Source organism: Taudactylus pleione, unplaced genomic scaffold (genome assembly GCF_031769625.1).
Source record: "Taudactylus pleione unplaced genomic scaffold, aTauple2 ptg000051l, whole genome shotgun sequence".
NCBI lineage: Eukaryota > Metazoa > Chordata > Amphibia > Anura > Myobatrachidae > Taudactylus > Taudactylus pleione.
Window position 1 is genome coordinate 2306466 of NW_028284453.1, and position 25181 is coordinate 2331646.

Sequence of the window (25181 nt, forward strand, 5' to 3'; positions counted from 1 at the left end):
CACAAACACAGAAAATATTATTTTATTTTTGCTGGAGAGTAGTGCACTTTGTGGGTTACACCACCCTTTAAGAAATGAGCCAGCCGGCTCTTTACTTATGGGACAGAGGCGCACGCTTGGAGCTGCTCCTTTGTTGATGCACGTGCAGCCACAGTGCACACAATTCACAAACACAGAAAATAATTTTTTTTTTGGTTTGGACTGGAGTGTACTTTCGGGGGTTACAGCACCCTTAACGGTCAAGCCAGCCGGCCCTTTACTTATGACACAGGCGCACGCTTGGCACTACTTTGTTGATGCACGTGCGGCTACTGCGCACACAATTCACAAACACAGAAAATAATTTTTTTTTAGGTTTGGACTGGAGTGTACTTTCGGGGGTTACAGCACCCTTAACGGTCAAGCCAGCCGGTCCTTTACTTATGACACAGGCGCACGCTTGGCACTACTTTGTTGATGCACGTGCGGCTACTGCGCACACAATTCACAAACACAGAAAATTATTTTTTTTGGGTTTGGACTGGAGTGTACTTTCGGGGGTTACAGCACCCTTTAACGGTCAAGCCAGCCGGCCCTTTACTTATGACACAGGCGCACGCTTGGCACTACTTTGTTGATGCACGTGCGACTACTGCGCACACAATTCACAAACACAGAAAATAATTTTTTTTTAGGTTTGGACTGGAGTGTACTTTCGGGGGTTACAGCACCCTTAACGGTCAAGCCAGCCGGCCCTTTACTTATGACACAGGCGCACGCTTGGCACTACTTTGTTGATGCACGTGCGGCTACTGCGCACACAATTCACAAACACAGAAAATAATTTTTTTTTGGTTTGGACTGGAGTGTACTTTCGGGGGTTACAGCACCCTTTAACGGTCAAGCCAGCCGGCCCTTTACTTATGACACAGGCGCACGCTTGGCACTACTTTGTTGATGCACGTGCGGCTACTGCGCACACAATTCACAAACACAGAAAATAATTTTTTTTTAGGTTTGGACTGGAGTGTACTTTCGGGGGTTACAGCACCCTTTAACGGTCAAGCCAGCCGGCCCTTTACTTATGACACAGGCGCACGCTTGGCACTACTTTGTTGATGCACGTGCGGCTACTGCGCACACAATTCACAAACACAGAAAATAATTTTTTTTTTGGTTTGGACTGGAGTGTACTTTGGGGGTTACAGCACCCTTTAATGGTCAAGCCAGCCGGCCCTTTACTTATGACACAGGCGCACGCTTGGCACTACTTTGTTGATGCATATGCGGCTATTGCGCACACAATTCACAAACACAGAAAATAATTTTTTTTTTGGTTTGGACTGGAGTGTACTTTCGGGGGTTACAGCACCCTTAACGGTCAAGCCAGCCGGCCCTTTACTTATGACACAGGCGCACGCTTGGCACTACTTTGTTGATGCACGTGCGGCTACTGCGCACACAATTCACAAACACAGAAAATAATTTTTTTTCTGGTTTGGACTGGAGTGTACTTTCGGGGGTTACAGCACCCTTAACGGTCAAGCCAGCCAGCCCTTTACTTATGACACAGGCGCACGCTTGGCACTACTTTGTTGATGCACATGCGGCTACTGCACACACAATTCACAAACACAGAAAATAATTTTTTTTTTGGTTTGGACTGGAGTGTACTTTCGGGGGTTACAGCACCCTTAACGGTCAAGCCAGCCGGCCCTTTACTTATGACACAGGCGCACGCTTGGCACTACTTTGTTGATGAACGTGCGGCTACTGCGCACACAATTCACAAACACAGAAAATAATTTTTTTTTTGGTTTGGACTGGAGTGTACTTTGGGGGTTACAGCACCCTTTAATGGTCAAGCCAGCCGGCCCTTTACTTATGACACAGGCGCACGCTTGGCACTACTTTGTTGATGCATATGCGGCTACTGCGCACACAATTCACAAACACAGAAAATAATTTTTTTTTTGGTTTGGACTGGAGTGTACTTTCGGGGGTTACAGCACCCTTAACGGTCAAGCCAGCCGGCCCTTTACTTATGACACAGGCGCACGCTTGGCACTACTTTGTTGATGCACGTGCGGCTACTGCGCACACAATTCACAAACACAGAAAATATATTATTTTTTTAGCACTTGGGGGGAGCACCCCTGATGGACAGAGCACCCCCTGGACAACACTTCAGCACCCCTTTAGGACTGGGACACTGCACAGGACTTTGGAGTGGACACAGCCCCTATGGAGAACTGACTGCACAACACAGTCCAGCCAGCCCCTATGGACTTTGAAGTAGTGGACACAGCCCCTATTAACAACAGCAGCACAGCACAACACAGCCAGCCCCTATGGACTTTGAAGTAGTGGACAACAGCAGCACTACACTACACTACACAGCCCTAACTCCCACCCTCCCTCTTCACTGTCCACAGCCGAGTGAGAAAATGGCGCCGACGTGTGTACCTTATATAGGATCCAAAACCCGCGAGACTCGGAAGGCGGGAAGATGACGTTTTGCCTCGATTTCAGAACCGAGTCAGGCGGGAAAAGTCGAGCCTGACTCGGATCGGACTTGGATCGGGGGGGCTCGGGGGGGTTCGGATTTCATAAATCCGAACCCGCTCACCCCTATAATAAAAACATAGACAATATTAGTATATAATGAGCATGACAAATTCTTGACAGAAAATTATAAAATAAACAAGTATAATGAATGATGTGTCCTGTGAGAAAAAATGTAGCTGATAAAAAAAGGGGGGGCGGGGTTTCAATAATCCAATGCTGATAGTTCAGAAAATCCTCTGTTGTGGGGAATATTGTGAAAGTGTTCTAATATGTAGCTGAGAAAAATATATAAAGTTGCAGGCTATGATGATGAGTAAATGCAACAGTGTCTCTATTATGGGGCAGAAGTGGTATTCATAAAAAATCCCAGGCTGTTATGCCAATCGAAAGTTAGAGTGGTTGAGCGTTGTTTATAGCAAGCAGCATATGTGGTATAAGGCTAATGAGTAATTCCAATGTTGATAAGCTCACCCGTAGGTCCTTGCTGGATACCGAAGTCTCCACACACCTCGTCAGGTGAGACCGGCGTCTCTAGCGGGCGAGGGGTGGTATCCATCAGGCATGTCACAGCCGGAGCCCCCGTCTTTCTGATGCGTATTACAGGGAGGCAGGGGAGCGGGTGGATCTCTATAGGCTGAGTGCTGTATCCACTGCTAACTGCAGTCAGCAGCAAATGAATAACATATGTAGATGTAAGCGAGTATTGCAGACTTCCTTATCCTTATAATGGCAAACAGGCAGTAGAGGATTTAGCAGTCTTCCTTCTCCTACCGCGTTTCTTTACTACTAGTAAATTACTAGGAGTAAAGAAGAAACGCGTTAGTTATGAATTATATTATTAATATATAACTAACATATAACTAACATATTATAACTAACACTAATATAACACGAAAAGTGCTGTCGGTTTTGGGGAAATCAGCCTGACACCCCCAAAAGATGCACTGACATGGGGGATCAGTATGGATACCCCCGAATAGCCCTGTTGAAGGTATTTGGGGTACTTAAATGGTCTCAATAGGTGCTAATTAGCGTATTTGCATAAGGGGTGAAGAATAGCATTTAGCAATAATTTTTCAACAAAATAACTAGTCCCAGCAAATTTGGGGTACCTGAAAATGGGTGCTAGCATATTTAAAAGTTGCTAAAGTGAAGTTTTAGAAATCATGGAAAATCCATCTTCCGCAAGCATCTGCAAAGTAAAAAAAACACCTGGGGCATACTTAGGGGGCCACCTGGAGTCTTTTTCGCTAGTTTTTAAGTTTTCCCCCTAACTTTGCACTTTTTCACCCCAAAATTAAAGTACTTTTTCAGGGTGTTCTAAAGTTCTTTTTAAACTTTTTATTACGCAGTTAACCTGTGTGGGACTGTCCTAACACTGCACGTGGGTTCCTGCAACTTTGCACCCCAAAACCCCAAAAGCTCTCCCTATAAGAGCTGTCCTTTGTGATAGAGTGATTTCCAGGTTTAACACCCTGAATTCCCTCTGACACCCTTCTGCACATGCGCAGAAGGATGCACATGCCACGAGGGGAGCTGGAAGGGATTCGATTGGATCTCTCTCAGGAGGTATCCCGAAAAGAAGCCTATAGGCTTCTATTGGGTAACACCATCTAAAGATGCGTTACCCACTGGGATGAAGCGCCAAAATACATTGCATTCCGGTGCTTAGAACATTTGAGCAATTTGACCTTGTTGGTAACAGCCATAAAGCAAGTGGGGTTCAGAATGGGCTTGTCCTCCCTTACTTCCTCAACTTCAGTAGAACTGAATGCTCAGAACAGGGCATCAGCCTTCATGTTCTTATTACCCAGCTGGTAGGTAATCACGAGATTGAACTGATCGAAAAATAATGACCATCTGGATTGACGTTAATTTAGGCAGTGGGTTGTCTTAAGGTATGTCAGGTTCTTATGGTTAGAGTAGACTGTCACCGGAAATTTTGCTCCCTCCAACAAGTATCACCATTCCTGAAGTTCCAACTTGATGGCTAGTAGTTCTTTATCGCTGACAGCATAATTCTTCTCCAGAGCAGAGAATTTATGGGAGTAGAACCCACAAAATACCACCTGCCTTCCCTTCTTCATCCTTCTGCGATATCACTGCTCTAACTCCAACCGCGGAGGTGTCCAACTCCAGGAAATAAGGTTGGTCACAATTTGTTTGTTTCAGAATGGGTGCTGTAAGAAAACACTGCTTTAAAAGGACAAAAGCTTCCTCTGCCTCAGGAGGCCACACTCAAGTGTTTTGACCCTTTTTGGTAAGAGCAGTGATGGGGGCTGGGATGGACAAGTAGTTCCTGATGAACTGGCAATAGAAATAGCAAAAACCCAGAAAGTGTTGTATCTCTTTAATATGAAGATGGGCGGTAGAACTGCGCTCTCGTTGACCAAGGGGTGGTGTGTTGTGGTTTCGGGGTGCTGCACCTTTGTGTGGGAGTACCTTTCCCGCACTGAAATTGTATGGGGGTAGGTGCGCTCTTCCTGCTAGTAGTGGTGATGGTGATGACTTGTGTGTGTTTGTGAGTGGTGTTAATTAGAATGTTTCTTCTGGTGGTGGTGGCATTTTGGGAGTGAGGAGGGTGTGATTGGATATGGAGTATAGTTTGGAGTAATGTGAAAAGGAGAATGGAATAGGATCAAAATGAGGCCAGCGAGACACAGTAATTTGGGGCAAAATCTTTTATTGAGTAGTCACAATGCTGCTCTGTTAAGATCCCAGGCAGGTGGGTGGGGTTCAGTGATGAGTGGTGATGAGACTGGAGAGGTAGGTGGATCTTTTAGGGGGCTCCTTCTCGTGCGGTTCAGTGACCTTGCACGTCACCCCTGCTGGACCTATGGTCGACAGTCTAGGAAGTCTCGGGGGGTGGGGGGATTTGCAGAGTGGGTTGGAACACCTGTGCGGCATCCCGCGTGTTGGTGTGAGTCTTGGCAGTACTTACCTACCGGTAGGTTTTTTGTTATGGTGATGTAGGTCGATGTTGCGGCCGTTGCAGATAGGTTGGAAGCTGCAGGTTTGTTGGTGAGCTGGATCAGCGTGTTGCTGGTGTGCTGCAGGTGCATGGCTGTTCTGATTGGTCTGCGGAGGTCAGCGACCGGAGTATGCAGCTGAAGTTGGCTCTTGGTCGTGCTGCTGGTGGTGCGGAGCCAGAGGTGTGGATGGGTGAGCCGCTGGGATGTTGGGTTGCAGCGTGTGTGCTGGGACCACCCCTGGGGGGTGGTCTGCCCGGGATACTGATTAAAAAAAAGCCAGGGAGGAGGGGGGATGTGGAAAGTGTGACCGGGATGGAGCTGGTCACTGGCGATGTTGGCTGGGTGGACTTGCGGCCTGATGTGCGGGATGCTGTTATCACTGACGGTCCTTATTGGAAATGGGGATCGACGGTGGAGACACCCCTGGCCAGAAGTGAGTTGCTGAGCACGCCTGGGAGCAGGGGGGGAGAGAGGCTGGTCCAGGGTGGAGCCGGTCACTGGAGGTGTGAGCGGTGCGGACCAGCAGGCGGGTGGGCTGAGAGCTTTCTTCACTGGTGGTCCCTGGTGAGGATGGGGATCTTTAGTGGAGGTCAGCCTGGATCGGTGTCGGGTTTGATGTGAGGGTTTCCAACGCGTTTCGGCACAGGTGCCTTCTAAAAGGACAAAAGCTTCCTCTGCCTCAGGAGGCCACACTCAAGTGTTTTGACCCTTCTTGGTAAGAGCAGTGATGGGGGCTGGGATGGACAAGTAGTTCCTGATGAACTGGCAATAGAAATAGCAAAAACCCAGAAAGTGTTGTATCTCTTTCAACCCAATTGGATGGGGCCAATTGACAATTGAGGCAAGCTTCTCTGGATCCATTCGAAGGCAAGAACCCGAGATGATGTATCCCAGAAATATCAGTTCTTTTTGCTCAAAGGAGCATTTCTCTAGCTTGCAAAAAACCTGATTGGCCCAGAGTCATGTTAATACTTTGCATACATGTTGGCGATGCTCACTATATCTTCAGAGAATATCAATATATCATCCATATACAGTATATGACAATGAACTTATATAATGGGTCCTGGAAGATATGATTCATGTATTTTTGCAAAACAGCTGGGGCGTTGCTTAATCCAAAGGGCATGACCAAATAATCGTAATGACCATCTTGCATTTTGAAGGCTGTCTTCCACTCGTCCCCAGATCGGATTCTGATTAGATTGTAGGCCCTGCGAAGGTCTAGCTTGGTGAAAATCTTTGCCCTTTTTATCCGATCAAAGAGCTCTGAGATCAGAGGTAAGGAAAACCGGTTTTTGATTATAATGGAATTCAGGCCCCAGTAATCAGTACATGGTCTTAAACCTCCATCTGTCTTTAACAAAGAATAGACCAGCTCCAGCTGTTGATTTGGACTCCCTGATGAACCTGCACTCCAGATTCTCTTTAATGTATTCTGACACTGCCTGGGACTCAGGAAGTGAGAGAGGGAAGACTCTTCCATGAGGAGGCATTTTCCCAGGTAACAAGTCTATAGCGCTGTCTTACTCCCGATGAGTGGGAAATGTCTCAGCTGCCTTTTTACTGAATACATCCTTGAAGGACTGGTAAGGAGCTGGAAGCCGATCTACTGGAGAAATGACTGAATGGCACAGAGTGGAGGTTTGACAGATGACAAACGTGACCCATGGCATTGATGACCCCTCAACAGGATTTGAGGTTCACTCCAATCCAAAATGGGAGCGAGCTTGGAAAGCCATGAAAGACCCAAGATAACTGGACTCTTAGCTGACGGGAGTATATAGCACACTATCAACTCCCAATGGAGAGCGCCCACTGGCATGGTAACTTCTGTCATTCAGGAGTGGACGGTAGCCTAGGGGAGCTTATTCCCATCCACTCCAATGATTCAGAGTGATGTTTGTAGTGGTACACTAGGAACTTCTAGCTCCTGAACCTTTTTTGCAGTAATGAAATTGCCATCAGCACCCGAGTCTAAAAAGGCCTTAAGGCTTTCAGAGGATTTTCCCAGGACCAGAGTCACATCAATGGAAAACTGGGAGGCAACTTTATCTTTTGGGGTTGTGTTGAAATGCACCTAATCTGATCACCCATCAAACACAGTTAGGCCTTCTCATTTCCTGGACATTTTGAGCAGCCAGAGAGAAGATGACATGTTTCACCACAGTGCAGACACAGCTTATATTTGAACCTGCTTTCTCTCTATGCAGCTGGAAGGCATGTCTTCCCGATTTGCATGGGATCTTCTGGAGGTTTAACTGGTGCTGTGAAATGCGAGGCAAGCTTAAAGCTAAAGTGACGAGACTGTTCCCTCACTCATACTCTCTCTGTATGGTGAAGATCTACCCAGATACACAAGGAAATCCGGTCATCCAGAGAAGTTGGCAATTCCCTTGCTCTGACAGCCAGGGGCGGATTGGGCCACCGGGAATTCGGGACATTTCCCGCTGGGCCGGTCAGCACTGGGCTGGTCCGGGCTGAGCTGATCACATCCTCACCCCTCTCCAGGGGCGGATTGGGCCATCGGGAATTCGGGACATTTCCCGCTGGGCCGGTCAGCACTGGGCTGGTCTGGGCTGAGCTGATCACATCCTCACCCCTCTCCTCCCCCTTGCCATTCCGCGGCCGATTCACAGTTACTGCTATTGAACACAGCTGCTTTCGGGCAGCATGTGCAGAAGAAGCTCAATGCAGACAGAGGCAGAATAATCAGCGGTCAGCTTAACTGCTGACCACACTCCACCTTTACATTATAGCAACTGCAATTACTGCACTGCAGACATGGCCCACGGCACCTTCACATTCATTTAATTCATTTCACACAGTGGCTGGCTTCTCCTCTTCCTGCTCCTCCTCTGAGTGACAGTGACTGCCTGCCGGGTTCCTGAGCTGCCTCCCTGCCCTCACTACAATGTCCTGGCTCCCTGCTGGAGCTACTTACTTTTTACAGTAAGAAACAAGAAAACCAGGTACCATGGGGGTGCTATGTTGGGCCTGGGGTCTGCAAATACTGGACTGTAATATGTGGGTGATGTGTGTATTTGGGGGAGGGGGGCTGTGTATACTGGGCTGTAATATTAGGTTCTGGATGTACTGGGTTGATATGGGGAGGAGGGGGGCTGTGTATACTGGGCTGTCATATGTGAGTAATGTGTGCACTTGAGGGGTGATATGGGGAGGGGGGGCTGTGTATACTGTGCTGTAATATTAGGTTCTGGATGTACTGGGTTGATATGATGAGGGGGGCTGTGTATACTGGACTGTAATAATATGTGGGTGATGTGTGTATTTGGGGGGGCTGTGTATACTGGACTGTAATATTAGGTTCTGGATGTGCTGGGTTGATATGGGGAGGGGGGCTGTGTATACTGGGCTGTAATATTAGGTTCTGGATGTACTGGGGTGATATGGGGAGGGGGGGGCTGTGTATACTGGGTTGTCATATGTGAGTGATGTGTGTACTTGAGGGGTGATATGGGGAGGGGGGGCTGTGTATACTGGACTGTAATATGTGGGTGATGTGTGTATTTGGGTGGGGGGCTGTGTATACTGGACTGTAATATTAGGTTCTGGATGTAATGGGTTAATATGGGGAGGGGGGCTGTGTATACTGGGCTGTAATATTAGGTTCTGGATGTACTGGGGTGATATGGGGAGGGGGGGCTGTGTATACTGGGCTGTCATATGTGAGTGATGTGTGTACTTAAGGGGTGATATGGGGAGGGGGGCTGTGTATACTGGAGTGTAAAATCAGGGCGCTGTGTGCACTGAAAGGTATTATGGTGAAATACACTGTGTAGACTGAGTGGTATAATGGGGGGTGCTGTGTATACTGAGTGGTATTATATGGGAGGTTTGTGTATACTGAGTGGTATTATGTGTGTACTAAGGGGTACTATGGCAGTGATGTATATAATTAGAAGAGGCTATAAGAGGGCAAAATTAAAAAAAGGGTTTCATACAACATGAGCTAGTCCGACCACATACTGGGGGTGGCGAGCAAAACACAGGGGATGTGTCTCCGACTGCAAATTAATATGCAGCTGTAAAGACCCCGGCATCTTAGCGACGCTGTCAGTGGGCATCTCAATACAAATCCCCACTGCTGTGATAGATCCTGCTGCGTTCAATTTGTCAATAGTGATGGAATTTGTGTGCATTTCAGGCCGTAAGGGTCGAATTTACGAAGCAACGACTTCTGTAAACTGCTACTTCCCGGCGGGTTGCAGTCTATATTTAAAATGTCATCTGCAGTCAGTGTAAAGCTTGGCGTGCTTAACACTGACTGCAGGTGACAAAGCCCGGCTGACTGCGGGTATCGTTTTGAATACTCACTTACAACCCGCCGGGAAGCGACAGCATACAGAAGCAGCTGCTTCATAAATTCTCCCCTAAGTGTCTTTTGCACAGGGGAGGTTGGGACTTTGGGGGCAATTAGGACCAAGCATATGTTTGCTCCAGAGCCCATCAGTCACTTGTTCCGACTCATTGTATAGTATGAGTGAAATGGCCAAGAGGGACCTGCTGCGCATGCCTAGCAGCAGCAATTCCTCCCATGAGCCTTTGCTCAGCTCCACGAGTCACTCCTCATGGCTCCAGCAGCAACACTGAAGGTGCCTACACACATAGCGATCTGCACACGATCCCACAATGTGTGCGATATCCCCTGAACTCTACCCAGGCAGCTCCCCGACAGTCCTATACATGATTTGGAGTAAAAAATTGCCAATCTGACTTAAGATCTATCGTGCATCCAGTGCATTGCGTCCCAGATTGGCAGATCTGAAGATGCGATATACGACGAGCGGGGACATGCATTGGCATCGTGATCGTGAGTGGACACTCACGATTTGGGCATATTTTACACAATTTATCATCATGATTCGTCAAAATCGGGCAAATCGTGTAAGATATCGCTATGTGTGTATGCACCTTTAAGGTAAGGTGCAGCTGGCCCTGCTGTTCTGATTGCATCATACAGAAGTGACACAGGCAAAAGAGAAGACCCAAATCAAGGGAAGTTCAGGCGCCAATGGTGTTGTTGTTCTAAAGCAGCTGCTGAAAAGCTGGAGAAGTCAACTCCAGTACACAATATATTATATTTATATATATTATAATAACTTTATATATTTAATTTATTCTTGCTTCTCCACCTGAGGGTCTGTAAATTTGTACCTGATATCAATTCATTTTTAATGTTATAATTGTGCATGTATGTACAATATTTTTAATATTTTTATCAAATTACATTTGAATGAATTTCTATTATGGTTACATCTAGATTGCTATATATGCAAAGATATTAATTATAATCTAGCACTGCTACTTTGTTTCTTTATAATAGAAGTGACACAGGGCATACGTCACAGTCATACTGCACATGGGCAGCGATTAGTTAGTGACAACAGTTGTAGTTAGGACTTAATCGTGAAGTGATTGACAGGCAGAGGCCTTTTGGGGGAGTTAACGGGCAGTGGAAGCAAAAATACATGCGTGTCATAGCTGTTTTTGGGGCATGTTTTACCCTGCAATTCCATACACAATGTATTTGGCACCTGCATCTTAGAAACAGTGGCCAAGCTGCGCAACTATAGATCTATTCAGAACTTTGATCATCGACTAATCTGCAACAGATGCTGCATCTTCGTACATCTCCCTCGGCCATCTAGTTCCTGGGATTAGCAAAGCCTCCGGTGGACGTCTCAATACAAATCCAGGCGGCAGCACCACTTGCATATTTTTTCACAGCTGTGTACAAATTTGCAGCTGCGACTGCATTAAAGTACATCTCTGAAGCAGGCCCAAAGGCAGTAAAATATGACAATCTAGTAGATTGTAATAATAATTAACATATATGAATATATCTATATATCTCAAATACAAAAATAAACTCGGCACAGATAGTGTAGAATGTTAAAAACACAATGGTTTATTTAGGAATCATCAAATGTACAGCAGAAAAGTTAAAAACTGGCAAATCAGGGGCATACAAGCCAGTCAATAGAAATTACCGTGGTTCTGTTTTCAAACCAGAAACCAGCTTCTGATATCGTCTGGACTCGCTTTCTATTAACAGGTTTGTTTGCCCCTGATATGTATGGCAGTTTTTAACTTTTCTAGCAATGGGCTTGTGCAAGATTGACTGACCGATGATGGAGTATAAAGATACACAAAACATGTTTGCAACATCTGTAGACATTGAGAGTGGGCCTCAGTCCTCACACCTTCAGGTGCATGGCTGTGCACCAGGGAAGGGCTTTGTAGCGGGTTTAGCTTAAAGTCCCAAACTCAACTGCAGCAATAGGTGCAAGGAAAGCCGTGACTGCCTTGACTCACTGGCCTGATGAGGAGTGTCCCGCCTCCTCCACAGACCCCACCTCCTCTACAGACCCCACCTCCTCTACAGACCCGCTCCCATTAGGGCTGCTTTCAGAAATTTCCCGGGCTGGTTTTCCATCCCAATCCGCCCCTGCTGACAGCCCTTGCATGAATGCAGCGACCAAGGCTTCATTGTTCCACCCTAACTCTAAAGCAAGGATTTGGAATTGCACAGTGTCAGGGACCAGTACCCAGTATCGCTGACGTGGGGGGTGCACCTCTGCTATAGAGAGAGTGCCGTAATACAAATACCTTACTTACCAAACTGCCACCATTGATGGAAATGATTTAAAGAGGCCACTGGTCCTCTATTGTCCCAATAATTGCACAGGCTCAGCAACAAGATTCCCACGCAGTTAATGTTTTGCCTTACCTCTCCACAATTGCGCGGACTCGGTGTCCCAGATGAACACACAGTTCATTGAGACCAACCCTCTGCTTCCCGTACTTAACAATAGGTGTAGCATCACCCTAGCGGACTAATAATCTCTTCAAAGACTAGGTTTCAGAGCATATATGAAATAAACTAATAAAGAACACTTTATTTACACAAAAGGTAGTACAATGCTTAAAAATTAATGTTACAGAGAAAATAGTGGTTACAAAGGTACATACAGCAATATAAAATAAAAATGGGAAAAGTAGAAACTTACAGAAAACACGCATCGTTAGAAAACACGCAGCGTTCTGCCCAGGAGGAATGGTAAGAAATGCAAGGAATGCAGGTTAAACTTAAATGCGACATATTGATCCCCCAGTTTGAACACCGAACACAGGACTTCAATCCCTTTTATCGGAAGAGCATCAAACCTAGGGTGATGTTGTACCCGTCCACTCTGATTGGTGGATTAGATAATTGGAGGACAGGAACCTCCCAGCTAAGTTTAAATCCCTTTAAACTTATAACAGAATAAGCCTAATAACTTTCCCTGTGGATGGACTACCTACAATATGGGGTGTTCATTATACTGGTCCATATTTTATCTGTTATAAAAATGTAAATATGATGTGGTTGTCATAGTGCATTCCTGAGATATCTCATATCTTCAAAACTGTATGTCTCAGTGATTTGGGAATCGCACACAACCTGGATATGGAGTCCCGTTATAGGTATATAATTTTCCAAACTTCCAGCTATCACTGATGCATCAATTTTGTCACATAAACCATCCAAATATGACTGCTCTTTGATCTGCTATATCTTAACACACCTGAATGTCAGCCTGGTTACTATTTGCTTTACCCCCTATGGTGCTGTCTATAGATGAAGACACAAAGGCTGAGCAATACAGGTGCCCTGGTGACAATGTTACCATAATTGAGTGGACCCACAGATGGGCTCTAAGGTAGACAAATCTGTGTAGTATTTCCTTACTTAATTAACAGGCTAGTGGGAACCTGTTAATTTCATTACCTGGGCAAGACTCTAACCTAAAAGGCTTCCTGCAATGTACACTTCCAAGAATAATTATCATGTGAGTCATATGACATTTAACAATTCTTAAAATTAAGCTGTGGCTCCGAAATGTGAAATTAGGCCCTTTCAGGAAAATGCAGAGCTAGGTTCCATTTGCATGTCAAATGGTTAGCTTTCCATCTTTCCTGCCGTTCATTAACCTTTAACAGGACTCAAAGGTTACATGACCTAATAAAGACAGTCAGCTCTCCTGCTCTCACATTTAGATAACCAGTTATTCTATGGCTTTTAAATTACCACTCTGTTATGACATGAAACTATAATTTACACTATGTGCCATATCGCTATATTCCTCACACACAGCATATTGTCCTGCAGATTGGTTGCCTTGCTTCAACTGCAGAATAGCCAACACTGCAGAGGATACTCGCCCAAGCTCATTAAAGACCTTCTGGAAGGCTGCCAAGTAATCAGTGCTGTTATTAACCAGAAGGTAATTTCTTTCCCATAACGGAGAAGCCCAAACCAATGCCTGTCTGGACAGTATCAAGATGACATACGCCACTTTTTCCTTTTGGAAGGGAAATTCGCCACCTGGACCTCAAACTGAATTAAGTACTGATTCAGAAATCCATAACATCCTTTGGGATCCCGATCATACTTTGAGGGACTCAGAATCCATAATGGCACGAAAGCACCTGCAGCTTTAACTGCAAGGAGCTGATTGTGCCGGAGATGGCTAAGCAGCACCAACTCATTGCATTAGCGTTTGTAGGCACTGCATAATTTGGGCCTGGTCTTGTTCTTGCTTTTTGACTCTGGTGAGGAGGTTCTCAAGCATATCACGTGGTGAAAATTTACCCGCAGCTTACATGTTGGCCAGAGTATTCTGTCTAACACAGAATTAGTTATGATATTTACTGTATATAATAATGATTTAGCTTGTTCCTACCAATGGCTTTTGGAGGCGTGCATCCACTTGTAGCAGGTGGTGTTGGTGGCAATGTTTCTTGTGAGGTGGCTGATGATAAAGGTTTGACCACACTCATTCGATGTCCCACACCTTTTTATGGTTTCTCTGGATATGAGTACCTGCAACTAAAACAGATATACATTTAATGTGATTGACACTATAAGAAAGAGGGGTCTATTTACTAAGCCTTGGATGGAGATAAGGTACCAGCCAGTCAGCTCCTAACTGCCATCTTTCAAACACAGCCTGTGATATGGCAGTTAGGAGCTGATTGGCTGGTACTTTATCCAGGGCCATCTCTTCCATTGGGCTTGTTGGGCAGTTGCCCAAGGGCCCGGGGCTTGTAGGGGCCCACCAACCTGCCCCCCTGCAGCCGCGGCCTGTTGGTAAGTTTGTGATATTTTGATAAGACGGCGGCCGGTGCTCTGTATTCTGATCTAACCTCCCCCACCCCATTCCCCCCTCCCCCCCCGTAATGAGTACTCACCTCAGTCCCATTTTCACTTCATCAGCCGGCTTCAGACCAGTCAGACAGAGTCTCTCTGCATGTGTGGGAGGTCTGATGGGCCTGCAGGAGGGTTTAATTTAATTGACCACTTACATTTTTTTCCCATGAATGGGTGGTTAGGTGCCCCAGTTCATTGCTTTGCCCAGGGCCCACACTGCTGTTAAGACAACCCTGACTTTATCTCCGTTCACTTTATGTCCATCCAAGGCTTAGTAAATAGACCACAGAGCCTCCCTCCATACTTCAGTCCAATTTCTGCCTTTAAGGCTTCCTTTTGTGATTTTATCCATCTCAGGTAAAGGCCAAGTGCGCCGTCACATAGGCCAAAACCAGTACAGTGGGCCTCATTCAGAGATTTACACAATGCTGATATTTACGCAGATCGGTTGATTGTTTGCTATTGCACATGCATGTATGTCGCACTGCACTCGCGCAGCGATTGTTTTGCAATTGTGCTCGCACAGAGGATTAATTCTCAAAGTGAGTGACAGGTGCTCAGCATTTGGGAAAGGTAACGGGCAGGTGGCTAGGCAAATTCAGGCATGTCTGACCATTTAAATGCTGTTTCATGGGCGTGCATAAATTAGTAATTGCGATCAGGATTAGTCATTGCGTGGTTGGCCATTCTGCATTGATGTTACCGATGTTTATGCTAGTGGAACATCATCAGACTGATATGAGAAGGCAGCAGTATATGTCCCTATGCTTGGGTAAGCTTTGGAGACCTTAGCATATTTTCGCAGCTGTGTTCCGTGGGAAATTGCAGCTGCAATTGCATAAGTGAACATCTCTGAATCAGGCCCAGTGTCTCCATTAAAGAAAAAAGTATACCACTTATATAATGCAAGTCCACCTACAGGTCTAAAGCAATAAACAATGTATTATAGTACTTCCATTTAGTAGGTAGATACAGGGCTGGATAAACAATGGGGCAGAGCTGCAAAATAAACCTATCATCATTGCTGTACTGTTGTAGCCAGCATCCACCTGACTGAGACTCAGCCCACTGAAGACCTGGTGCCACCCCCATCCCCCAGCTGCCTGTGGGCTCATTGATAATGTCTGTCCATCCCAGTTCTGACAGTTCCTGCAACACTGCAGTAATCAGCAGGGCACAGGCATGAACAGGAGCCCTTTGTCTCTCCATCATCCCCAGGCAGCGGCAAAGCGTACGTGATATTATGATGTTGTGCCGCTGGAGGGCTACAAAGGAGCCATGGAGAGAAGGGAAGCAGCAGGTAGAAGAAAACCAAAAAAGATAGGGCTAGAGTAACATGGGTGGAACTGGACCTAGAGTGTACCTCAGCAAGCTGGATTGACATGGTGTGACTGGAGTGTCACAGTGGGGGGGGTGACACAGGAGGGAGCTGGAGTGATACAGGGGGTAGCTGGAGTGAAACAGGTGAGATGGAGTGAAATGGGACATTGGGTAGCTGAAGTGACATAAGGGGAAGCAGGAGTGACATGTGGGACCCGAAAAGACACAGGGGGAGAGCTGAAATGATACAATAGGGGAGCTGGAGTGTGACACAGGGGGAAGCTGGAGTGACACAGAGAGGAGCTGGAATGATAGAGGGGGAACCTGGATTGACACAGGGGTAGAGCCATAGTGAATGCTTCACTAGCCTCCCCTGTGCCATGTAGTTTCTCAGGGTGGCACCACCTCTGCATCATACATGTGCTTCTACACTACCATGCCCAAAAGCAACTGAGCTTCTGTGAGTCCTGGAACCTCAGCATCAGTGTCTATAAATGGAAATCAGCAACTGACATAAGATTTTATATATATATATAATATATATATATATATATATATATATATATATCCCAATCAAACAGAGCGGCACTCACAGACTATGTACTTGTGAAGAAAATCTAATGCTTTATTGTATTAGTGCGACAACGTTTTGGGGTCCATCCCCATCCTGATTGTATAATTGAAGGTGGTGATTTGGATGTTTTTTGCGTTCCACTGGATGGAACGCAAACAGAATCTGTTGCCTAGGATTAAGTCACAAGCGGAGCTCATGCAGCGTTACTTCCGGGTGACCGGAAGCGTCGTGCGTTCCATTGAATTGAACACACGCACAAGATGCCAGACGCCGTTATAGGAAGCTCTGTGGATGCGGAGATGATGTCAATATACATAATCTCCACTGAGCGCTGCAGGAAGCCCGCCGCAAGCGGTATGCATTCCAGTTAATGGAACGCAAACCGCTAAACTATATTTGGATGATAATTATAAGGTAGATCTGGGGAGAAGGATGAAATATCATTTCAGTAGGTGAGACACAGTTGGATTATAGGTGATGATTGTGTCCCTAAGGTAGTAAATCAGGATCATTGGAAGATGGACCAATGGGGTACCTTAGGGTATTTAAGGAAGTAGTATATGGTGGTTAATATACACCTTGAAAAAGGCTCTATATGAGCAGAAACGCGTTGGTGAGAAAGGAGCTACATTGAGAACACCAGGAATAGGGGCTAGTAGACGAACCACTGCCTTATAGACACCAGGGGGACCACACGAACCTATCCCGGGAGGTGACTGTTTATATCCCTGTGTATGCTATTTTGGGTGTGTATTGTCCTACACCCCTATATATCTGGTACGCAGTTACCTTTATGTGTTTTGTTGATGCTTTTATGTTTTGAAATAAATTGTACTTCACTATATACTGCTTTTTAAAAAAAATTTGAGGAATTTTGGCATATTCACTGGCTGAATCGTTTGAAAAGGAATATCATAGGAATCCATTCCGGGGAAATTCTGTCAACAATTAACTTTTCCTAAATCTGACATTTACTCCAGAGGAGTGCGGGAACTGCAAGTATTGTATTTATTGAGGTCTACAGGGTGTAAGTGGCCACCCTAGCATTTCCTGCAGCACCATTGGATTGGTGCGCTTATTTCATTACAAATCATTTATAATGATACATCTGTACTATACTATTACATTTATGTTCTAGTACATATTACCATGCACCATACAGCACAACAAGGTTCCCATCCACACACAGGGCCACAGGTATAATGATACATCTGTACTACACTATTACATTTATGTTCTAGGAAATATTACCATGGGCCATACAGCACAACAAGGTTCCCATCCACACACAGTGCCACAGGTATAATGATACATCTGTACTACACTATTACATTTATGTTCTAGGTCATATTGCCATGGACCATACAGCACAACAAGGTTCCCATCCACACACAGTGCCACAGGCATAATGATACATCTGTACTACACTATTACATTTATGTTCTAGGACATATTACCATGGGCCATACAGCACAACAAGGTTCCCATACACACACAGTGACACAGGTATAATGATACATCTGTACTACACTATTACATTTATGCTCTAGGTCATATTGCCATGGACCATACAGCACAACAAGGTGCCTGTACATTTTCATGTTATGCTTTATCAGTTTGTGGTTATTAGGGATAAAATATTCTGAAAAAAAAATACACTTAGAAACTGTAAGTTTACAATTATTACCAAACTTGAGCAGTGATAACCCCATGTGATATATGTCCTATATCACAGTCTCTCAGTCATGCTGTTTTTTATTGCATGTTACATGTATGTGTGGTGTGAAGATTGTTATTACATTGCTTTCAGTGCACCTAGTAATGTACATATCTTTAGAGGTGCAAACAGAAAGTGCATCCCATAGAAGTATAGGATGAGACTGAAGCAGCGCCTCCTCTGTGTATAGTGACAGGACTGAGCATCCATACACACAGTCACCCAAAATATACACCTCCTGTACCCCTTTATCTCATTCCAGTAAATCTCGCATCACATATAAAATGCTGTAACAAAATAACTGACCCTTTTGCGCCTTTTCCTAAATCTACCCGGAATACCCTTATTGTACCCAACCATCTCTGATTTCTGTATGTCCTGCATCAGGCAGGTATCTCAAACACATGTTTGTGTTTGTATGATATTTGTGTTTTCAAACACCTGTATCCTTAGTGTAATCTGTATTTACTGCTACATGTGATTTATATGTTTGTTTTATCTATTTACATAAGACCTTATTAAGGGGGCTGATTGGGAAAGAATTCTGAAAGTGTCCTCAATTAATTGGAACTAAATCACCTGTTGGTGCAGCCAAAACAAATGTAGCTGGGGTTAGCAAACTGTTATTATAGTTATGACTTTACAAAGCATAGACCCACTTAGTGACTGCAGTAAAGTACAAAGAACATCCTAGTGACTGCCATACAATATAAAACGCATTCTAGTGACTACAATACAATACAGAGAGCTTCCCAGTGATCATCATAAAATACAGAGTGCACCCTGTACACCATGTAGTGTTTAACAAATATAATAATAATCATCATAGTGACTGCAATTAAATATAGAGTGCATCCTGTACACCTTGTGGTGCCTAAGAAATAATAGATAATAATGGTCATAATGACTATTCTAGTGACTGCTATACAATACAGAAATTATGCTTGTAACTGCAATACAATAAAGAGAGAAAGAATCCTCCCCTTGTCAGACATTGTGCCAACAACACTTTCCTTATCATACATTGGTGGTGATTCAATTCAGAGTGATTTGAACAGCGCCAGGAAGGACTTCCCAGAGCTATTCAATTGGCTGCACTGTGCCCTACACTTAGTCAGGAGATGCCAGTAATTGCGCCTTAAGTCGGGTGTCACGGTTACCGGCGTTATCTGACTTAAGTGCCAGCTGCGATGCTATCAGCGCACGTGCTAAGCCAGGAAACAGAATCACACCCCTGAGAGGGTGCAAGCACAAATGCTCTAGTCAGGAGTTTTCAGCGCAGTCAATTGAATAGTTCCGGTAACTCTTTCCCGGCGCTATCTTTATTGCACTGAATTTAAATGTCCCCATGAGATGTATTAAGCATATAATTGCTAAGATACAGTTAAACAATCCGGGTCGCATCAAGGAGTCTCTGTACCAGGGGTCCCTGACACTACATGATAATAGCACCTTTGGGTCACTGTTCTGAGAGGCATGGATGGACCAGCATTTAGAGGGTGTGCTGGTTCCTGTAGTGCCATTTGGAGGAATTTGGTGTGCCTCCAGGTAAGTTGGCTCTCAACTTAAACATATTAATGTAAGTGCTATTTTCATGTGGCATAACAGTATGCAATTATATGACCCAAAGTGCGTGCTATTATCATGTAGCGTTACGAGGAGGGGTACATTGCACTGCAGGACTGACTGCTGCAATACAGAAACAAGTAAAGCAACTTTTTTTTTCTGTTCCACAAGAAAATGGCTGCAGCTTAACTTCTTGGGGTCTATTCACTAAGCCTTGGAGAGAAATAAAATGGAGAAAGAGAAGTCCCAGCCAATCAGCTCCTAACTGTAATTTTTCAAACACAGCCTGTAAAGTGAAAGTTAGGAGCTGATTGGCTGGGACTTCTGTCACTTTTTTATCTCTCTCCAAGGCATAGTGAATAGACCCTCTTATTATTAGATCCCAGTGGATACAAGGGTCTCTGCACCTTTATTTATCAATGAGGAGTTGAGGGTATGAACTTACTTGCCACTTGATAATGTGCCTTCTGTAATTGGCTGTGCATGGGCAACACAATTTGGCAATGTGTCACTTACCAGCACTGTCCCTGCTGACAGCACTGGATGCAAAGCATTATATACTGTATGTACAGAACTGTATTTCTACAGTATATTCCTGCTCCTTGTTACAGTATAACTCATATGTATATTTCCATCATTCTTCTCTGTGGCTTTTCTTGCCCAAGTTAGGTTTCCTACCGGGGCTGCCATCAGAAATGATGGGGCCCGGGACTACCAAAATAGGCAGGGCCCCCCTCCCCACGACCCCGGACACTTAACTAAGTTACCACACTCTTCTTATTATTACGTTCTAGCTGCTCCCCAGTCCTCACATGCTGCGGCTCCTCAGTGGCTGGCAGGAGAGATAAGTGACTGGTAGATTTAGTGTGAGATGGAGAGGTAGTGGGTGACAGGAGAGGGAGAGGCAGAGGGTGACGGGGATAAGCAGTTGGTGATGCCAGGGAGAAGGTGACAGGGAAAGGCAGTGGGTGACGCCAGGGACAAGGTGACAGGGAAAGGCAGTGGGTGACACCAGAGATAGTGTCAGGGAGAGGTAGTGGGTGACGCCGAGGATAGGGTGATAGGCAGTGGGTGACAGGGAGAGGCAATGGGTGATGACAGGTAGAGGAAGAAAAGGAAAGGCAGTGGGTGATGCCAGGTAAAGGGTGAAAGGCAGTGGGTGACAGGTAGAGAATAATGGGGAGAGGCAGTGGGTGATATATAGGGGGGCACTGGGCTGGATGGAAAGAGGGCAGTGAGATGGTGGTAGGAGGGGAGAACACTAGTCTGGAGAAGGGGTACACTGGGCTGAATGATGGCGGGACACTGTGACTAGACTGGCTGGGGTTCTTGCTGAGGGGCAGTTAGATGGAGGCAGTGGACTGGTTGGGCAGGGAAGGGGGTAGACACTGGGATGGGGGAGTCAGTGAGATGGTGGGGGACACTGGGCTGAATGGGGGTGCACTGGACAGGAAGAGAAGGGGGATCACTGTCACTGGACTGTTTGCATAGTACCTGCTCCAAATAGAATTGCAAATGGTACATGTGCTGGGGTTTTGGAATTGCAAAGAGAGAACAGAGCAACGATCTGCAGCACAAAACGTGTAATCTGTAGAACTGCTTTTCCACATGTTTTGTTTTGCAGCTCATCGGACTCTCTCTCTGCAATTCCGAAATCCCAGCACATGTACTATGTGCAATTCTAATATATTTGGCACAGGCACAGCATGTGCATATGAAATAAAAAATACACCTGACCTTACCTGTATGGTGGTTTCTCTGTGATGGGGAACCTCTGAAGAAATTGATCCTCACTGGGCAGACGGTGTCTTCAGTCGGTATTCACTATTCATGTAGGAAATCCCATTGTCCGGAAAATGCCTGTTTGTGTAGGAATATAACTAATGTCATTATTATACAACAAAGGTTCAACCAGACCAGCCACTTGTGTCCCCTCCGGCCTCCTGCCCATGTGTCACTCCGGCCTCCTGCTCCATGTCCTATCTATCCCCTTGTCTTTCCAGCTACATACCCCATGTTATCTCCAGCCTCCTGCTCCCTGTGTCACCTCCAGATCCCTGCAACATTCCAGCTTCCTGTCCCGTCTTCCCTCCAGATCCCTATGTCATTCCAGCCTCTCTGCCCTGTGTCATCTCCAGATCCCTGCACCATTCCAGCTTTCTGCCCACTTTCCTCCCCATCTTTCAAGCCACCTACCCCCTTGTCTTTCCAGCCTGCCATCCCCTTGTCTTTCAAGCCTTCTGCCCCATCTTTCAAGCCACCTACCCCCTTGTCTTTCCTGCCTGCCGCCCTCTTGTCTTTCCAGCCTTCTGTCCCCTTTCCAGCCTTCTGCCCCCTTTCTATCCCCATTTTTCCAGCCTTCTGCCCCCTTTCCACCCCCTTGTCTTCCCAGCCTATGTCCTGTCTTTTACCTTTTGCATGATCCTCTGTTAGCTGGTCCGGGTCTCAGTCCCATGCGGCCGGCAGCTCCTCTCTTCGACAGGGAGCGCGATGTGACATTATGAGGTCATCGTCATGCTCCCAGCGGTCCTTCAGGTAGGAGGAACTGTGTCACAGCAGGAACTGCTGCTGCGCTGCCGAGCAAGACCATATAACTCGGCGGCGCAGCGGCAGTTCCGGCTGTGACACAGTTAATAATAGTGATGGATGTATGGCATGGGAGGGCTGGTGGCGGTACTAGGAGCACCGCGGGTAGGGTCCCCAAAGTGTCCGGCTGCTGCCATGGCTTGTGCAGCAGCAGGGCTTAGCAGCAGGCAGGCCCCTAGAGTGTCTGGCCGCGGCTGTTAGGGTGCAGAGCAGGAGGACTTTCCTGGGCTTGGGCTGCAGCGGACGGGCGGGCCCCCCAAGAGTCCGGGCCCGGGATTCCAGTCCCGGCAGCCCCCTCCTGATGGCGGCCCTGTTTCCTACCACTACTAGAACCCCTCCTGGGGCTACAGCTGTAATTGTCATATAACAACAGCTCACAGTAACAACATGAGATTGGCCGGAGTTTGATATTTGGATTTTTCTCTTCCAGCTCTCCTCAGTCTGTGGATAAATCTGACCAGTGGGATGATCAATATTCAGCTGATCCCTCAGTATCCAGTGATCCAGGAATCTGTCACCCTGAGTGTTGCTGGGGTCACTGGGATGATTATGTCAGTTGCTTGGTATAAAGGACTAAGCAGAAGTGCCAGGGATCAAATCCTTTTATATATTCCTGGTGATACTTCCACATTACTTCCTAGACGTCTGTACTTCCTTCGGGCCAGTCCTTTCCCTAATGGCTCATTACTGATCTCAGTTCTCCATATAACAGATAGCGGTGATTACACAGTAAATGTACATACAGAGAAACCAGCAGAACAAGCCTCTGTGACCCTGACTGTCTATGGTGAGTAACATGTTATATCACTGTGCCAGGCAGACGTGTGATGAATAATGACCGGTGTCTCCTTGTGTGCGGCTGCCGGGTACAGCGGTAGCTCCATCTCTGAATCTATCTCCCATCAGCCCTTGTTACCAGGCTGGAACCCATAGGATGTGCCCAGTAATGAGGAGTGATTATGTGTGATAGTGATTATGATGATGACCTGGTTAAGAGTCTGCTGTATTTGGATGATGAATCTGCATGGACTGTGTATAAGACGCTGGTGTGCAAGCATTTGTTCAGTTTACACTAAGGGGTACATTTACTAAAGTGAGAGTTTTTAGAAGCGGAGATGTTGCCCATAGCAACCAATCAGATTCTAGCTATTATCTTCTAGAAGGTGCTAGTTAAATGTTAAGTAGAATCTAATTGGTTGCTATGGGCAACATCTCCACTTCTAAAAACTCTCACTATGGTAAATATACCTCTAAATGCCCATAGACTGACCCTCTGCAAATGCTAGAATAAAGTGAATTTAAAATCAAGATTTTGTTAAAACAGATGACTTTAATTTGTCACAGGCTGCAATTGCCAATGCATATTCTTAATGATAGCAAACAGTATCACAATTTGTATTCCTGTGGTAATAAACTGATTATCAAAATAATTCACAGTTAATTATTCAGGGGGTCTACATATAAAGCCCTTTTTTACTTAAATCATGCAGGAACTGCAGTACCGGGGCTCTGTAGCAACAGCCTAATGCAGGAAATAGCATAGAAATTTCCGGAAATGGGGTAATATAGTTGAAGACCACAGTCCCCATTACTCTTAATGGGGACTGCTGTCTGTCCCTATGTACCAAGCTCCTAAAACAGTCACTTTATAGAGCTTGGACACGTATGTTAAAGCCATATTGTGATATCCGCTTTATGTCTATGGAGTCACTCTGGAAGGACAGAGATCTTGTGATCACTCACCCGCACTATCCCTGCGATAATGTGCAGTGTTAGAAGGTGTGGAGGAGTCTTGTGCAGGGACAGATGGTTCTCACAACTGATAAGGATTGCTGATAATCAGGGCCGGATTAAGGTCTGTGGGGGCCCCTGGGCAACAAACTTGTGGGGGCCCGTATTAAATGTGACGAACTTGGGGTATGCACAGTGGGGATCTCTGTAGTGTCTGTGCCCACAGTAGTGGTGCCCTTTATGCAATTCTCCCATTAATAGTGCCCCAAGTAGTAATGCCCCAAGTAGTTATGCCCCCTGTATAAATACCCCCAGTAGTAATACCACTGTAGTTGTGCCCCCAATAGTATTGTCCACCAGTAGTCATGCCCCCTATGTGTGCCCAATAGTAATACCCCTGTAGTTGTGCCCCCTGTGGTAGTGGCTCCAGTAGTAATACCCCCTGTAGTAATGCCCCTGTATTAGTGCCCCTAATAGTAATGCTCCCTCTGTAGTAGTGTCCCAGTAGTATGCCCTGCCTTCAAGTAGTAATGCCCCCAGAAGTGGTGCCCCAAATATTAATACCCCCTGAGTAATGCCCCCAGGTGTAATGCCCCCCCCACCGAGTAATGCCCCCAGGTGTAATGCCCCCCCCCAAGTAATGCCAGTACAAAAGCCACTTGCACTACAAAATAAAAAAAGAGCTATTACTTACCTTAAGCCCCGCTTCCGCTGACCCTGCAGTCCACGTCCACGCTGCTCGGCTGCTCCTCTGCACCATGGGAGAGACGTCATGAGTCATGACCTCTCTCCCATAGTACACTGCGTGAGCCGGAGCCTGGAGCTCACGAGTGAGCTCCAGTCTCCAGCTGCCGCTGCGGGGAGGGAGCCGGGCGCCCGCTAATTACAATCTCAGCGGGCGTCTGGCAAATGGTGCCTCTCTGCGGCACCGGGGTTGGGTTGGCCGGAGGA

The 25181-nt window shown here is 46.1% G+C and overlaps 1 protein-coding gene across 1 annotated transcript in view; it reads left to right on the plus strand.

The window, feature by feature from the left end:
• Positions 1-23294, plus strand: part of LOC148535443 (cell adhesion molecule CEACAM5-like) — a 257680-nt gene extending 234386 nt beyond the window's left edge. Inside the window, exon 4 of the mRNA XM_088462611.1 lies at positions 22930-23294. Within this exon, the coding sequence (XP_088318737.1) occupies positions 22930-23294 (365 nt within the window). The remainder of the gene's footprint in view (positions 1-22929) is intronic.
• The last annotated feature ends 1887 nt before the right edge of the window (positions 23295-25181 follow it).